We start from the raw sequence: 18,653 nt of genomic DNA on the forward strand, positions 1-18,653 counted from the left end.
TATATATATATATATATATATATATATATATATATATTTTGTGAATTTTGATTGTTAACAAAAATTGTGTATTTTGACTCAGGTGTAGAAGATGGATTCAACGAATGACTGTGTTTCAAAGAGTGATCCTAATGTTCTTACCATTGAGAAGGAGGAGGAAGATATGATAATTTTTATCATTGAGTAGAAGGTGGCTCAGCTCCTATATCATCTGCAGACTTAGAGAACTCAAGAGAGGCACGAAAGAAAATATTTTACAGAATTGTCATCATTCTTGGATGTTGAAAATAATTTCTGACTCTTCTGCAACTCGGGATTCTCCTATTTATGGAGATGGAACTATGTGGGATTTAGTTCTCCAAAGTGTCAGAGCGATATATATCATCACCAATGTGGATGATTTGAGTTCATGTGGATCAACATAGCAGGAGATATAAATCTTAAGAGGTTGAAAAAGCCCTTATATGAGAGTAAGAGAGGATGCATTATCTGACACCCACTTGAAATCGGATAAAACCCATTCACTATTGTGTTTCTTCAGTCGTTTTTGAAGATATTTAAAGTGTCAGCTTGTTATCATAGCTCTATCCAGTTTGCTTCTTAAATGGAAAGTTGAGTTCCATAAATGAAAGTTGGACATTCTCTTCTACAATATTGAACAATAAAAATTTATATTCCCAAGAAGAAGAAGCTACCGTTGTTGTCTTCAAATATTTATCCCATATAAGAAGAAAATATTCACACCTTATAAGTTTTGTGAAGCTGAAATCCTGGGATGAAAGTAAGTGTTTTGGGAATCAACTATGACTCGTTCAGAGATCTCATAGGAGATGATGGAGACGGTAATGCCAAAGAGATACGAGAATCTTCTAAAATTACCTGGTCTTCTAAAATCAGTGCTTTCCACACAATGTGTGCTCATTCCAAGTAGTGTGCCCTTCTTCGAGGACCAATAAACCAGGAAATTTTAAATGTTTTTCTCTAATCTCTTTGGTAAAACCATCTTCATCTTGTCCTGTGAGAATCCTGTACAAGTCATAGCTGATTCCCAAAACACTCTTACTTTCCCCCAATATTTCAGCTTCACCATGCACATAAGGTGTGAATTCTTTTTTTCAGGATTAGATAAATGGTATAAGACACCAACAATACCTTCATCTTATTTTAAGGAGAAGTCTTTGTTGTTCAAGTTGTGGAAGAAAATGTCCAACTATTTCTGGAACTCAACTTCATAGTTACGAAACAAATTTTATGTAGCTATGATTACTGGACGACACTATGAAAACATTTTCAGAATTGACCGAAGAAACACTAAGGTAAGTCGAATTTTTGTGGTATCACGTGGGTGTGAGATGAAGTATCCTCCATTTCTCTCATATAGGGGCTCTCTCAGCCTCTCAAGATTTATATCTCCAGCTATATTATTCCACATAAACTCAAATCCTCCATATCGATGAGGATATATTGTCGCTTTGGCTCTTTGGGAAACTAAATACCACACAGTTCCTTCTCCATAAATATATAGGAGAATCTTAAGCTGCAGAAGAATTATTAACTCTGAAGCCGTCAACATTCAAGAGTGATGGCGATTCTTCAAAGTATTTTATGCGATTCTTGTACAATTTTTTTAGGTGTATTATAATTTGCCTAGAACTTTTAATACCTCTACATGATGTATGTTAAGACATGATAATAGATGGTCAGTATTATAATCATCATCTTAGTAAAAATCTAGTAATACTGACCGTCTATTATCATGTCTTAACATACATAATGTGACATTAATTTCTCATTAATGGTAATTTAGTCACGCAATTGGACATGTATTTAAAATTCAAAATCTAATGGGTTTTACCGTTCCCTGTCCTTCTCTCGTGCATAAACTTTTGTCTTCTCACAATAAGCTCAAATTATGACCCTTTTGGATTGGTAATGTTATGTGATTCTCTCACGATTTTTCAGGCATATTATAATTTTTCTAGGCCTTTTAATACCTTCTCACGATGAAGACACGGGACTATCATGAGCAATCCTGATAGACTTTTTAAAATTTCAACCTTTGATGTTTTATTGTATATTTTTTCATTTTAGTGCACTTCTAAATAATAGTAACCATATATTATCATTTCGTGACATACATCATGTGACATTAATTCCTCATTTGATGAATTTCAGTCACTCAATTGGATATGAGATTAAAATTTAAAATCTAATGAATTTTCCGTTGATCTTGTCTTATTCATAAATTCAAAATTGAAGAGATTAAACTTCATAAAGTCTTTTTAGTGTATTTTAGAGATAAAATACAAGTACCCTTTGAACTGTACTTAAATTTTAGCGACACACTTAAAATTACTATGATTCAATAGTAGAATCAATAATGAAAAATGCAAATTAGAGAAAAACAAAATAGTAGGCATATAAGTTAAACCTTAGTTTGGATCTTACTAACTGAAATTGTAGATACATGGCGTGAGAACGAACTGAGTTTCTCACTATGAGAACCTTAGATACCTGGAAGAACAAGAATTTCTGAAGAGGGGCTTGAAACTCTGTTGTTTTTGGTCTACCTGAGGTTTGTTCTAAGTTCAGGGAGTAGAATAAGAGAGAAACTGAAAAAACTACCGTAATATGCTTCCCTAATAGTTGTTATAACATCGCCATTTGATCTTATTAGAAAACAAAGACATAAATATCCTTAGAAAAACTCTATGCTCTTGGGATTTCTATGGAACATAAACGTGTTGCCATCTTTCAAGTTCTCATCACAAGTCCATTCTATGGATCATAGAATGATCCATGAAATGTGGAGTTTCTTCGTGGAACTCATGATTTTTGACAACTTTCATGTTCGAGTCACGAGGTCATTCCATGACTCGAAATATGACCCACGGCTTGTAGAATCACTCTGCAGAACCTAGATGCAATAATACAATATCCTCTAATCCAGTTTTACATGCATAATACACGACTTGTGGAGTCTTTCATGGCTCACAAATGCCGATTATGGTCTAGTATTGAAGTTTTAGGCTGGTTTTTATGTTAAGTACAAAGTATTCGTAGTTTCAAAATTTTAGGTATTAAGTTGTCAGTCATATCACACTCTAAAGGTAATAACACATCTAAAGAAATATATAGAATGAGTTCAACCGACATTATATATCAAGAAGGGCCGGAATTACCCTTGCTTCAAGTTTTGTCAAGAGACACTCCCTTTATATTATCTTCAGAAAAGGGCCTAGAATACCCTCAAAGTATTGAAAATGGTACAAAATTACCAACAAAATATAGATGTTATTTATTGATGCTTTAGGAGAATGGGAAACTCCACTATCGGAATCACTTCTACTTCTACTGCTAGTATTGAACTTAAAACAATGCTTTATAAAATTACTAGTAAGCAACACTAGTTAGCCGAAATGACAATATCGATACTGGCTAGCGGAGAGACTAGTGTTGATTTCTATTTAACAAAGTTAACCTAAGAAATCTTATGGATTCTTGCAACCATTTCAATAAATGGATTTTATCCATTAATTAGTTTGTTACCCAATGGTTTTGTAAATATATTCTTCTAAGTTAATGAGTTTGTTACACAATGAATTCTTCTATATGTTTATACTAAAGTTCAATCCTCTTGACTTTCAATTTTAATTTTGAGTTACCACCAAATTTCAAAATCGATGAGAAGTGAAGCTACGTTGAAAAATATGTGATTTGAAGATGAAAATTGACTTAGTGGTAAATGGATGATCGTGCCTGATGGCGGAGGTGAGCTAATGTTGCCCTGTTAAAGAGGAAAAGAAAGAAGAGGAAAAAGGTAAAAATGGAAAAATAAATAAGAATAAAAGAAAATATAAGAATTCAAAAGAATCAGAAAAGTAATAGTATGAAATAAAAGAAATACTTATAAATTAAAGATGTAATTATTTTTAGGAAAAATTACGCGGCTAAGCAAATTTATACTATTTAATTATTCATCATAGCTATAGTTTGATATAACTACCACACGACTAACATTATACATTGATTACGTAGGCTGACTTTGAGTTTGTATAATTAGTCACATTTGTATATGTATAACTCGCCAGGTATACAATTATTTAACCTATATATATGTATATATATATATATATATATATAATTCACTTCTCTCCCACTCTCTGCCCTCTCTCTCTCTCTCGCCTCTCTCCTCCCTCTCTTAATCTCGTTCGTCTCTCTCCTCACCAATCTCGTTTTCCATATATACAAATGCATATGTATAATATATAATTATATACATATACGATTCACGTCTCTCCCACTCTCTGCCCTCTCTCACTCGCCTCTCTCTTCCCTATCTCAATCTCGCTTGCCTCTCTCCTCCCTCTCTCAATCTCTTTGTCATATATACAAATACATATATATGTATAATATACAATTTATCTAACCAATATACATATACAATTCACCTTTCTCCCACTCTTTCTCCCTCTCTCTCGCCTCTCTCCCAGTATCGCTCGCTTCTCTCCTCCTTATAACACTTAGCTACAAATTGTAATTATCAAACTATAGCTATGGAGAATAATTAATTATTTTTAATTGGCTATATGTGAAAGTTTCCTTTATTTTTATTGCCTCTCACTCTCTCAAAGACAGTGAACTACACTTTCTTTGTCACCTTAGCATTTTAGGAAACAAATAATTATATTTAAAATAGTCCAGAGAGGTAACATGTTTTTCTAAAGTATAAGTGTGTAATCGGTAATATGGTAATAGATTAAGGGTACATTTGATTATTTTCTCTTTAAATGACATACACTTTACTTTTACACATCTTGTCGAGTTCTAATGTAAATACCTTTTTTATGGGATAATGCATAAGTACCCCCTCAACCTATGCCCAAAATCTCAGAGACAGACTTATACTATACTAAGGTCCTATTAACCCCCTGAACGTATTTTATTAATAATTTTCTACCCCTTTTCGGCCTACGTGGGCCTACTCCGTGTGTCTATTTCTACGAATTGTGAACTCCCATATTTAAAATCCTGGCTCCGCCACTAGTGTAAATTATCTTTATATAGCACTAGTATATGCACCCGCCTGTTGCACGGTCAATAGATAAATATAATTGTAAATACTAATTTATTGATTATTTTATAATTTAACTTATTATAAAATTTATACAAGATAAATGTGGCTTTACAAAACCACAAAATGCCCCAAAAATAATGTTTAATTTGTTACTTACACAGGATCATTGTATCATAATGTATTATATTGTATTGTATTGTGTTGTAGAGTAGGTATTCTATTGTAATTTATAAATTTACTAAAATATCTTTAGTTATTCTAGGGTAGGAGGTTTGATTATAATTAAATAATATAAGGTAAAAGGTAAAATAGTATTTTGAAATATTATGTAAAAATAAATTAAGTAACAATAGGAACAAACCAAATCGTTTGTTCCATAAAATAGGAATTTTCATTGTTACGTAACAATGAAATTTAACAATAAAATACATTTTAAGTAACAAACAAAACAAACATTGTAGGTACAATAATGATACAATACAATACAATGGATAACAATGATCAAAACAGGGTGTTATTGTTTCAAATGTATTGTTTTATACTGCATTGTGTTGTATGCATTGTAGCGTACTATTATTTTAATAAACATATTATTTGAATAGATTGTGTTACTCTCCATAGTTAGGGCCCGTTTGGATGGGCTTAATAAAAGCAGCTTTAAAAAAGTACTTTTGAAAGTGCTGAAACTTATTTTTAAAATAAGCAGTTATGTGTTTGGATAAAAGTGCTGAAGTTGCTATGCCAAACGTGAAAAGGGAAAAATGGAAGAAAGAGATGTTAGGGTTATGTTGTAATTTGGAGATTGTATAAAAATATTAAGGGCAAAAAGATAAAAATGTGGTCAACTTAAAACAGCTTATAAGCTAAAAAAAAAAAGCACCCCTACCCCAGCTTTTAACTTTTGGCTTAAAATAAGGTTTTTTTAATTTAAAATAAGTTATTTTGAGTATTGTCAAACAGCTAAATAAGTCAAAAATCAGCTTTTAAGTCAGTTTGACCAGCTTTTAAGCTGAGCCAAACAGGCTCTTAGTTGTTACACAATGTCCGAGTGATAAACCTTAAAAAAAAGTAGATTAGTAGGTAGAACTACTATGAAAAAATAGAATAAAGTATGAAATATGATTATTAAACAATATACAAATATAAAATGAGAAATAAAAATTAAGATAATGAGTGACCACACCAAATTGATCATTATAGAAAGTGGGTCTTATCATTACCTAATAATCGATTTAAGTGATACAATACAATAGAATATGAGTAAAATCAAAACAAACATAATACTTAAACTAACAATAAATGCAGAAGATAACAACCGTCCAAACAAGTCATAGCTTTTATCCTTTTTAACTTTAAGTAACAAAAAATTAACAGAAAAGAACCTAAAATATCCTCCCCATAGCTATAGTTTGAAAGGGGTAGAAAGTTATTTATAAAATAAGTTCAGGGATAATAGATTCTTAGTATAGCTTAAGTGTCTCTCTGAGATTTCAGACATAGGTTGAGGGGTTACTTATGCATTTTTTCTAATAATAATAATAAAAAGAAATGTGAGCTCTTTGACTAATTAATGACATATTTAAATGGGAAAATTTCATAAAAATACAAGAAACGTGAGCTCTTTGACTAATTAAATGACATATTTGAATGGGAAAATTTCATAAAAATATAGTTGCCTGATTTATATCGCAACAATATAGTCCAAAATTTATATTAATCTTTGGTTAAAATATAATTCGATATATAATAATATACATTCGATATATAAAAGAAATTTACAAAACTTAAATAAATTTTTTTTAAAAAGTATTTATACACTCATATATAGTAATATAAATTTTATTTATTACTATACAAATCAAAATTTCTTCAAAATATTATCAGTTGATTTTTCTCAAACGATATTACGTGATCTTCTAAAAATTTATGGAGAGTTAGATCTAATGATATCCTATCATTCCTAACATATAAAATGTCATGAAATATAATTTGATTATGAAGATATTTTACACTTTTGAAATTTTGTTAGAGTAATGACATGGTAATTTGTAATTTTCCCAAGTTGTAAATAAAAGTTTTACTTCTCATATATAATATAGGTTAATTTTATGCTTCATTTTTCTGGGCTTTATAATTATAATAATAATATGTTTTCCTTCAGAAAAATTAAGTTTAGTTGTAGAGTAGATTCTGTAACGAGAGCAGTCGGCTTTACCTGTAACGAAGCAGCAACAGAAGTGATGAAGAAACCGGCAATTCTTTACCATTACCCATGCCCTGATGGAGCTTTTGCCGCTTTGGCTGCTCATCTTTATTTTTCTTCTCTACCTATAACTCCTCTTTACTTCCCCAACACTGTTTACTCTCCCATCAGGTATATTGCTTCTTCTACTCAAGCTATTTGTTTCCTTTTTATTTAGTCGCTATTAATGGAATCAGTTTTTTTTTTTTGGTTTATAGGGTGGAGGACCTTCCTCTTAATCAAATTGATCATGTTTACCTCTTGGATTTTGTGGGTCCTTCTGGTTTTATTCAGCAACTCAAGTCAAAAGTTGAACGGTAACTTCTTATTGTCTTTCTCAGTTTCAGAATATTAGGGTTTATGTTTAGTTCATTAATGTTTAGGATTCACTTTGATTGAGAACTTGTATTGTTCAGAGATTCTTGATTCTCTGTATTTTCAGTGGCAGTTTGTTGCTAAAATTGTAGTAATTGATGTTCATAGTCTCTTCTATTTTGTGGGGTGGGGTTAAGTGGGGGTGGATTTGAACTTCTTATATATTTTTTTTAATGACCATGGTGTCCGGACGGGCTTTCGTGCACCTCCATTAGTTTCAAGAGATACCTCCTAACTTAACTCAGGATAACTCTGTCCACCAACGCTAGGACAAATTTGAAGAATCACCTTATGTTTTTGTCTCTGTTGGGGTTTGAACTCGAAACTTCATGGCTCTCAACTACTTCGTTGACCACTAAGCCACACCCCTGGGGTGATAAAGTTCATATCTCTTTGTGCAAAAATGTTTGTAATTTTGTATGTGTTCGAGAACTTAATGAAACCATATCTTGGGGCCTCTATATTCATTGATTTTAATCTCTTTGGGGATTCTATCATCAGTGTTGTTGTATTGGACCATCACAAGACTGCAAAAGAGCTGTTAGGTGGAGGGACATCTGAGACTGAAAATGTGAGCAAAGTGATCGACATGGATAGAAGTGGGGCTACTATTTCTTATGATTATTTCAAAGAGAAGCTCATAACCGGAAACAATAATGAAGCTGCTGACGGCAATGCAGTAAAGATTGGTGAATTTGACAGAGTCAGGAGATTATTCGAATATATAGAGGACAGAGATTTGTGGAGATGGAAACTCCCAGACAGTAAAGCATTCAGCAGTGGGTTGGATGATCGCCATATTGAATATGATGTCAATTTGAATCCCTCCTTGTTTCAACAGGTGGTCTCTACTTGCCGTTTTATTTTCTGTCATGCAACTGTTTTATTATTGTAGTGGTTACAAGCCCTACTAATTAAGACTCTTAGTGACTGTGTATTCTTCCAAGGGAATATACTATGCATGCAAATGATGAAGTCACTACTCAAAATTTATGTATTCATGAATAGACTATATACCCGTGGTTGAATAGGTTTTATGAATAAAAAATTGTTAGTTACATAACATAGCAGAATTAGATCCACTGAAGGAACTGAAGCAGCAAACATGGTATTGCTCTGACCTTCTTTGCTTCCATAATTAACCTGAGAGGCTTAAAAGTTTGGGATAATTGGTGCAAGGCTCAGCAGATTCATTAATTATTTGAATCCCGGTCACATGCACCACATTCATATTCTTGGACATAATCTAAGCAGTTTGTTATTGCCAACGTTAACTTTTTGTGTCTTGGAGGTTGTCGGCTACGCCTCATAATGATTTCCTTTTCTGCAGTTGCTTGCTTTGGATCTAAAATCTGTTGTAGAGCAAGGAAAGATAAGCTTGTCCTACAAACAGAAACGTATAGATGAGGTCATTGAGCAATCATTTGAGATAGCACTTGGAGCTGGAGCGTTTGGTTGTTGCCTGGTAAGTTCCAAGACTTCTTCGTCTTGTGAATATGGAAGTTTTTCTTAATGAACTTTTAGTTGTTAAATAGGAAATTTCCATCATATGCATATAATCAAGTAACTGTAATTTATAGCAAGGATCGACTTTGGTGAATACATGCTAGGCTTTATGGCTTGCTCTTCATGCATGAATAAAGAACTGAGCAAACATTAGAATTACATGTTTCATGTGCAAACTCCCAAGATCTTTGGGCATGGATAAACAACTGAGCAAACAGTAGAATTATGTGTGTTATGTGCAAACTCCCGATGCTTATGGAAAAACTATTGATAGCTGAAAGACTTACACCGGGCTGTTAATCTTTCTAAGAGAATGATGAACACACAAATGCCAGTGATATTACTTTTCTTATAACGCACGGTGCCCCTTTCATGGTGTTAGAGCTCGTGAGATAATCTTTATAGTGCGTGGTCACTTTCTGGAAGTTGTCAATGAGCCATAGACTAACTGGCTGCCTTTACTTGTAATTGGAATTTAAGCTTTCAAATGAAAGATATAAGTGGGAAGTTCTCGGAGATAGAACATGTGTAAGTTACGAAAACTTCCATTAGTTAAGGTACCATATATATTCTACATTTGAATATCTTGGGATATCCGTCTATTTCTTTGTGAGGAGGTGAGCCGTGACTGAGATATTGAACAGTATATAATGTGTTTTCCTCCAAATTTTCAAGCTTCTATGAGTAGGTTTATGTGTCCTTTACTTCTTGGTTTCACATCAGGCAACTCTTTTCAGGAGCATATTCTTCAAATTGTGACTGAAGTTAGATGCTTGTAAACAACAAACCGGAAATCTTGTGTTTTCTGGTACTTATATTTTTTCCTTATATCATAAAGCACAAACCTGCTCTTTTCCGGATCTTACTCTTGGAATTGACAAGATGTCAAATTCATGATAGTCAGAAGATTAGGCTGGTTCCTCTTGTATGAGTGGTCATTTAGATATCTATATTTGACTCTTTAGGTTAATGATTCATCTTTTCAAATACCTCTTATTCCTCAAGAGATTTTCCACATCTTAATTGGGTGACACCCTTAGTTTAAGGATGAGCAAGCTCACCATGAAGGACATACCCTCTCCTTCGCATTTTTGGTCATCTAGCTGACTCTGTCTCTGACTAAATTAATTCTCTGCAGCATTTGCAGTTCCACAGAAACAACAATATACCTAGTATAATCCCACAAGTGTGTTGCAATTTCACAGAAATGGCATAATTCTGTTTGATGATGTGAAGTTGCCACTTAATCTTTTACTTTATTGCAGTAGTCAGATTTATAATACTGGAGAGATGTGGTTTATTAGTGTCAACCCATTCAAAGGTTTGATGTAGTAGATCTGATACTTCTTGGAATGTCTCTTCCGTCTGTTTAACCTGTCAATAAAGTTCCTGAATAGTGTTAACTTCATGCTGGAGACCACAATTGTGCCATGGTAATATTCTACTGTAGCATCATTCCCTGGCAGTGACCTTACGCTGCCTGCCTGACCGCTGCCTCCCTTTGTTTAAAGTGTACCAACAGACATGTTCACATGTACATTTTCCCGAGTGATACGAAAAATTGTTACCATTACTGTGTGAGGTCTAGCAGATCGAGAATGTGCTAAATCATTGAGTGCATAAAAAATGTGCAATATATTTGAGTGAGGCTAGAGCACGTGCTCTGCTGCTGGCTGAGATTTGCCCGAGAAAGAAAATATCTTCTATACATTTTGCGTGATCTGTTGGCTCACTGGAGACTCTCTGCTTCACTCAGAGCAAATACATGGCAGAGTTTTGAGTTAGTTTGTTAGAAATAAGACAAGGTCTGTAATAACTATGTGAGGTTGCAATTTTATGAATTATAAGTTATAGTCATCATACTTACTATGTGGTTTCTGGTAGGTTGCATTCTAGATTGCTTCTATTTACTGCTGGAAACTCCTGTTTGGTCTTTATCCCACTCGTTGCATGAGTCCCTAAGTGTCATTCATTTGTCAATTTCCCTGAGTGGTGCCTTGACTACTGAAAGCTCCTGACCATACAAGCTATGTGAATCTAACAATTCAAAGGTGTGCTCGGGGATGAAGTCATTTATTTATCTGATACATTCACGAGCATGGATAGCATGTTTTACATTTCCAATTTTATAGGATGCCCCAACAACTATATAGGCCGTTTATCTGAAAATGCTCTGTGTACCACTTTCTTCACTAGATCTTTGAAAGATAAATAGTATATGTGCCCTCAGTATTTATGGCTGACAAAAAAAATTCTGTAACTGTACCTTAAAGATTTAGTTCCTACTATTTCCATCCAGAAACAAGCTATGCCTTACTGATACACGATCTTTCTGAGTGGGTCCTCCTCTAGTTTCACTTATTTTAACAATGCTTATACTCATTAATTGTCAGCAACCAGATGTTACTGTTTTGTGCAATATTTCCTCTTGACTAAATTTATAAACCATTGTCATATGGCTCAGAGATTTGAGAATGACAAGATGGTTCAATCTTTCCTGTAGGCAGTTAATGCAGATTCTTTGCCTGAGCTAAGAAGTGAGCTTGGGAACCAGTTGGCAGTCAAAAGTCGTAATATGAAGTTGAGGTTTGTACTTCCCCGCTTCTTGTGTGCATCAATTTCTATGATGCATTATTTCTTTATTTTTTCCTTTTTTCCTATTATCTCCCTGTGTCTCTTGTGATACATTCTATAGTATAAGTTTGGGATAGAGATTAATAATTGTTTCTCATTGGAGCAAACACTTTTAATTTCACGAAAAATTGGATGATGTAAATTTACTATTCAGTTTTGTTGAAGTATATAATATACCTCATTTAAAAAGTTAAGTTGTTGTGAAGGTGATACTTTCATTTATTTAATTTTGTCTTAACATGCCTCCAAACGTGAAGCTTGATTCTTTTCCCTTGAGTCAAGTACGTGAAAATACTTTTTGATAGTTGGTAGCGGTGAGACATAAATTGAGGACCTCTACCTGCTCTGTCTTATTATGTAGTCGTCAAATCTAAAAGCTTAATCTATGGGAGAGAAGACATTTCTAATTATGTCTTAACATTATATAGTTGTATAAAGCTATCCAAAGACACCATTTTACATGATGAAATCTCAAATTAGTTTTGCTAATGGCACTTGTTTCATCTATAGGTTGTTTGAAGTTGGATTAGGAGTTTGTGCCAGAAAACTACTAAGGATTTATCTTGAAAACTGTATTCAAGTGACAACTTCAAATATACTGATAATCTGAACCAAAATGCTACTTGCATTCATCTGTCTGTTTTTATAATTTTCTTTGTTAAGTTGGCCTTAGCGGTATTTGTGTGAATATGGATACAAGGGTATGTATTTTGTATGCGTGGCGAATATCTGGAAGGCTCCACAAGTTTCATCAAGTTTAGTGCATTTTTGAAAGATCTAGATGAGCTGACATGTGTATTAGGCATATATAAGAAAACTGAGAGAGCAGCTATTTGGAGTGTTCCGACAAGTGAAAGACAATGAGCTGTTAAAAAATATTGGAGAGTTCAGTGCAAATGTAGAACTGCAGAGTAAAAAGAACGTAGTCTGGATAAAATGTTATAGGGTTAAAATGAAAAAAAAATTGAGTTGATGCTGTTGACAAAGCATGCTGTAAATTATCTTTTGCTGAGGTTCTAGAATGCTGTAATTATGGGATGGTCATAGGCCTTCTTTGCTCTGGTTCTCTCTATATATCATGTTGTGCCAAGGGGGTGGCCTAGTGGAATGAAGTGGGTGCAAACCTTGGAGAGAGATCAGGATTCAAATCCAAGCATAAACAAAGAACTCTAGGTGATTTCTTCCCATCTTCCTAAGCATTGGTGGGGCGGAGTTGCCCAGTACATCAGCCCCTGTGTTGGTTTCTAGGTGGAATATTCGAAATGCGCAAAGCTTGTCTGGAGACTACCCTTGTCAGGAAAAAGGAAGATGGTCAAAACCAATACGGGCTTCTGTAAGAATATTGTCTTAGTGTGCTGGATAGTAGGAGAAAGGGAAATTCCTAGAATTGTAAGAGTGAAGTTTAGAATTCCCCTTGTTCAACATCGTTACTGTTAAAAATTTCTTCATTACACCTAAGACTTCCAATGCAACAGTAACCATGTTTTTAATGTAATATGGCAACCAATACTTGATTACTAATTACATGTGGTATAGGTGAGTGACACAGCCTGACATTACAATTTTTAGTCTCTGTACACGCAAGATAATCTGGACACCACAATTTTTAGTCATAGTTTCTCCTTAAATGTCTTTGATGGAAGTAGAAAATAACTTTATAGAAGTTCTGACAACCATGTCATTTCACGAAGCTTCAAGATATAGCTAGTAAAATGTCAGTAATATCTAATTTTATCACTGGCTGAATGCTTGTAGAAATAGTTCTTCATTGTTCTTGTTGGATGTATGTCAGGGGTATTGGAGCTATTGTTTATAAGGTGCCTGAGCTTGAAAACAATGAGATGTTAAAGGTTAGCCTGAGGAGCATTGGTGATGAAGATACGACATCTATCTCCCAGGTTCTTGCTTTGTTTACTTTTCACATCTTTCGATGAGTAATAAATACAGTTTGCAGTCATGTATAATATATTTCTTGGGAATTTGCAGGCATTTGGTGGCGGTGGGCATCGAAATGCCAGTTCATGTATGTTAAAATGTGCTGAGTTTGAGAAGTGGAAGGTTTCAAATAGGACCTCGACATAGGTGAAGTACTATTGCCCTGAAGATCTAACTGAAGTTTGGCCCTTTCTCTTAGGCCGACAACTAGGTCTCAGGTAAAGCCCACAGTCAAAATTGAATGCTGGAGCTTCTGTGGTACCTTCCTTTTGCGCACATGATCCTACTAACTATTTGCTTTACATCTTTTGTCCCATGATGATGGAAGTAAGAAAATCCTCGACCCCTAATATAGAGGGGTTGTTTGGTTCCTGGCTAAAGTATCTCAGGATTATAATTGTTGGACTAATTTATCCCACTTGGAAGGTGGGATATCTTGGGATTAAATTTTTACTTTGTTTGGTTAAAGATTGAAATTTATCATCAAAGTATAAATTTAATTACAAACTTAATCCTGAGATACCCCACCTTAGGATATGTATGATTGCGTTTTTGCTCATGCTAGACTTCAGACCCTCTTGTAGTGTCAACTTTATAGTCAAAGGTGGTCTATGTAGTTTTTCTTTTTAATGTAAGCAACGACCTTCCTGGTCAAAAAGAATGCCGAAAACTAATTTATGGCTAATGAAAAAAAGAATTAGTTCTATACTGGTCGATTATCTTTTTGCTTAGTGAAAAAAATTAGTGGCATAAAGTCATATTTTGATTAAAGCTTTGAATTTATACAATAATATTCATGCTATTTATGTTTTCATTATTGAATTTGCTTTTAACAGTGGCGCTAGAGTCATTTTGCATGCTATCTTTATTGTCACAAAAGATTAAATAATCTTTTCAGAAACAATCAAGCTGTAATAATTTGTTAAGAATCGATTGCCTAGTAATCTAAAAAGTTTACCCATAGTAAATGTCAAAATATTCCATGCACTTGCGATGGAATTATCTTTCCTACTACAGAGGCGTTTCTGCCAGAGAATCAATACTACTAAAATTTCATATCACATCGAAGTTGTAGTCTGATATTTCATATCACATTTGACGTTATAGTCTAAAATTTCATATCGTGTTGATGTTATAGTCTAATATTTCATTTCACATTGATGTTATAGTCTAATATTTTTTATCATATTGATGTTAGTCTAATATTTCGTATATCACATTAATGTCATAGTCTACTATTTCATTTCACATTGTTGTTATAATCTAATATTTGTATCATATTGATGTTACAGTCTAAAATTTGTTATCACATTGATGTTACAGATCATGAACTATGTTCAATGATTGTCACGTCTGAGTCAGGAGTGTAGGGTTCAAAAATCTTCGTTGAGAATGAAATGGTCAATTGATGCATTTGACATTTTCCCATACAGCCTTTATTTGCTATAAAATTAGGCCCCTACCAACAACTTACCAATACATATTAGTTAAGTACTAGTCAAGGCCAAACAGTAATGGCTGATTGCAATTCTAGTTTTTCGTACCTAATATATTTGGACCATCTAGTTTACAAAATATGTACAGAATGTGTGTTTATAAAATATGTACAGGATGTGTGTTTATACTATACATAATATATACAATGAAAGTGTACATGTATAAGTTCGGTCATGTTGATAAATTAGATGGTCGAAGTGTTGTACTTCTCTCAAAAGACATAATATAAGAAGAAGAGAAGAGTAAATAACAACCATTTCCCTTTTATTTCACAAGTATAACACCATGGCAACCTCAAAGAAAGAGGTCAAAATCTGAACCCTTAAAGCCACAAGATAAACTGTTTGGCTATACAGGTATAAATATATAATATGACCAGTCACAAAAAAAACAAATAATTAAAAAACCCCTAAGTACAATTAGCCAAATCATTGTTCATAATCAAGGTAAAGAAAAGAAAAAAAAAAGTTACATAGTTTATAATAAAATAATATGAATTATTAAGGTAAGAAGAATTTTATGTCATCGATAGATGGATCGAGTTGTTTATAAATTTGTGAAAGCAAGTGGAGGGATATCTTCACCTTGTTGAAAAGAAGAGTTGGAAGAACACCATACATCTTCTGTAATAAACTGCATCCATGAATCATCTTTTTCTTCTTCTTCAATACAACATGATGATGATGCTAATGGAACATCTGGAGATGGTGTTTGGTATTGTTCATGATGAATATTATTGTTGTTGTTAATGCCTTGAGTTAATGGGTACTCAAATGATGGTACATTAATACTTGGTTGTCCTAGTTCTTCTATATCTGAACAAACACCATTTTTCTTGAATACACGACACAATGCATATGAATCCTGTTTGCACAACAAGAACAAGAATGTCAATTATCTATACCCGGTAACAGTTTAACTTAATTCTTTACAGTATAGGATCGTTTGGTTAGGAACAAGGATATTTAGAGATTATAAGCCAAGGATAACCAAACAAGGATATTTAGAGATTATAAGCCAAGGATAAAAGGCAACTCTACTAAAAATCATTATTTTCCTTTGTTTTCTACTGAAAAATGTTTAGTTGTTATTTCCATCGATATTTTGATTGTATTGATGAGAAAAAAAGCAGTACTAGTGTATATTATACGAAAACAAAGTTAGTTTTCCACCTTGCATTTTCTTAATGAGCTGTTCAGAGTGGAAAAATCATATTCTATAACACAAGTTTTGTGCTGATTTGCGGTGGGAAATGACTTTCTAGTAGTGTAATTACATATTCTATAAGAGAGAGATATTACCAAGATTATAATCAATTTTAAGCTAATACCAAACACCAGATAAATGTATTTCAAAATTTTATATTGGTCCTAGCTGATTAATTAAAACTTAACTGCACCTGGTAATTATACCAAACTATAATGAATACATAACCCATACAAAAGCACTGTAATTTAACCTTGCTTATTTAGTGTAGGTTTAATAAGTTGAATTGTTAATGTTAATAATGTAAGAATAAAAAGTGAGATTAGTATTTATGTATGAGCTGTCATATCTAGAATCTTTATTCTTTTCAGAGGGAAAGAGGAGGGGTGTTATTGACTAAATCTTGTATCAGAGCATCAAACAAGTACATTTGCTGACAACAAAAGTTTTGAGTAGTCAATAATTGGGGCTTTGCTGGATTTATTTAAATATGATTAAAAAAAAAACCATTTATATAGCTCCCTATACAAGAGATCCTATAAAGTAGAGGGACAGATACTGAAAAAGGGAAGATCATTGTTCTTATTTCTCTTCTGGTATGAAGAAATTAAAAAGAAAAAAGTATAATAATTAACGATTCTTCTTGTCCCTACTCCCTTTACTATCCAATCTTATAATTCAAAAGTATAATTACACTTGAACTTAAAAATATCTTCAATGATAAATTTAGGTAGGGGTAGAGCTAAGGAACTAAAGGGGCTCACTGAAACTTCACGTTATATATGCAAGATTGGATATATATAGAGAAGAATTGATAAAACTTGAACTCGACATGAATAATTAGTTTCATCTGTTAAATTATTGACAGCTCTTTACTTGACTAACTCAACTTAAGTACTCCCTTTGATATGCCTCCATAACATATCAAGTGGTCTCAAACTCTTGTAGGATTTCAGTGGTGTATTTAAGTTTAGTTAGTCAAGTAGAAGAGATGTTTTTAAGGATATCAATAGTTCATGGATGAATTTGATAACTCACACCAAATTTAGAAGTGTTTTTAATACTGTATATAATTCTTTAATGAAAATCCTATTTCCGCCACTGATTGTGAATGAGATTTTTAATAATATTATCTATATATAGTGTTTTTGAACGAAAATGGACCTCACTTGTATGGTGAAGTCATTGTTAAATATATATGTTTGAACATAGATTGGCTTATTAAGGTAAAATAGGAATAAAGTGAAAAGCAACCGACACCTTGTCACAGAATGAAAGTGGTACTTATTAATTGTGGGGGGTGGGGACCTAATGCTTTTAGGTTAAATCCAAGTTATGATGATTTCAATTTTTGGTAGAAGAATCTTTGATTAGTGTTTTTATAATCAGTGATCATGAAAAATCAACAAAAAGAGAAAGTAGAATAGTACTCATGATGATGATTGGAGGCTTAGAACAGATTCAGTCATATGTGAGGATTTTACTTTTGTCTTACTATCCAAAGACAAAGTGGAACTATAGACTTTTTTTCACTCAAAGACATCTAAAACTCTGCAAGTAAAGAATATGTCTTATTTATTTTATTTAAATTATCATACATAAAAGGTATCTTATCATATACTATGCTATTATCAATCAATAATTACACTCAATGTAGGTCCTAAATCCTTATACTAATGTAAGGTTTGGTATTAAAATTTATGGGTTCAAAATTTTAGTTCTATTAAAATTATTGAGTTCTAAATTTAATTTGACATATTCAATATATTTCTTTTAATACAAAGATAGAATGTGAACCAACGTAAGTAGGTTCAACAGAATCAATGAGGCAATTCCGCCTCTATTGTTGGGAGATAGTAGATAGTACTATTTTCTTAAATTAATCGAGATGTATATAAACTGACTCGAACACAATGATTATAGAAAATGTATATACTATTCCATATATCACGCAAAATAGTAAAAAGAGAAAGTAAGTGTTAGTAAGAGACAAAAGAGTTAGCTTTTTTTCCATGCATGCCATGCAGTCCACGTTCCTCTCTTTAAATGAATTTTCAAATTGTACGTAGCTATCATCCTATGATCCGATATAAAATGTTTTTTCCCCTTCTTTTCTTTTAGATGAAGATGAAATTTTTTTCACTTTCTTTTTTCTTGTTTTTTCCCCTTGTTATTGTGTGG

At 32.9% G+C, this 18,653-nt stretch overlaps 2 protein-coding genes across 3 annotated transcripts in view; one reads left to right on the forward strand and one right to left on the reverse strand.

Annotated features, from left to right (window-relative positions):
- Nucleotides 1-7,226: 7,226 nt before the first annotated feature.
- LOC107012569 lies at nt 7,227-14,477 on the forward strand. Its single transcript, XM_015212443.2, has 7 exons — nt 7,227-7,451; nt 7,538-7,636; nt 8,196-8,535; nt 9,025-9,159; nt 11,704-11,786; nt 13,627-13,732; nt 13,821-14,477. The coding sequence occupies exons 1-7, from the start codon at nt 7,318-7,320 to the stop codon at nt 13,914-13,916; spliced, it is 993 nt and encodes a 330-aa protein (XP_015067929.1). The 5' UTR covers nt 7,227-7,317; the 3' UTR covers nt 13,917-14,477.
- Nucleotides 14,478-15,509: 1,032 nt separating this feature from the next.
- Nucleotides 15,510-18,653, reverse strand: part of LOC107013850 (NAC domain-containing protein 86) — a 5,190-nt gene continuing 2,046 nt past the window's right edge. For both annotated transcript variants that reach the window (XM_015213732.2, XM_015213731.2), the window contains exon 3: nt 15,510-16,130. In XM_015213732.2, coding sequence (XP_015069218.1) covers nt 15,813-16,130 — 318 coding nt within the window. In that variant the 3' untranslated portion in view covers nt 15,510-15,812. The remainder of the gene's footprint in view (nt 16,131-18,653) is intronic.

This window comes from Solanum pennellii, chromosome 3 (assembly GCF_001406875.1).
Source record: "Solanum pennellii chromosome 3, SPENNV200".
Lineage (NCBI taxonomy): Eukaryota > Viridiplantae > Streptophyta > Magnoliopsida > Solanales > Solanaceae > Solanum > Solanum pennellii.

Bases quoted from the DNA above. Each gene is read 5' to 3' on its own strand.
- LOC107012569 (XM_015212443.2), top strand. From the start codon at position 7,318: ATGAAGAAACCGGCAATTCTTTACCATTACCCATGCCCTGATGGAGCT. The intron at 7,452-7,537 runs GTATATTGCTTC...TTTGGTTTATAG, and splicing joins ACTGTTTACTCTCCCATCAG to GGTGGAGGACCTTCCTCTTA. The intron at 7,637-8,195 runs GTAACTTCTTAT...TTCTATCATCAG, and splicing joins CTCAAGTCAAAAGTTGAACG to TGTTGTTGTATTGGACCATC.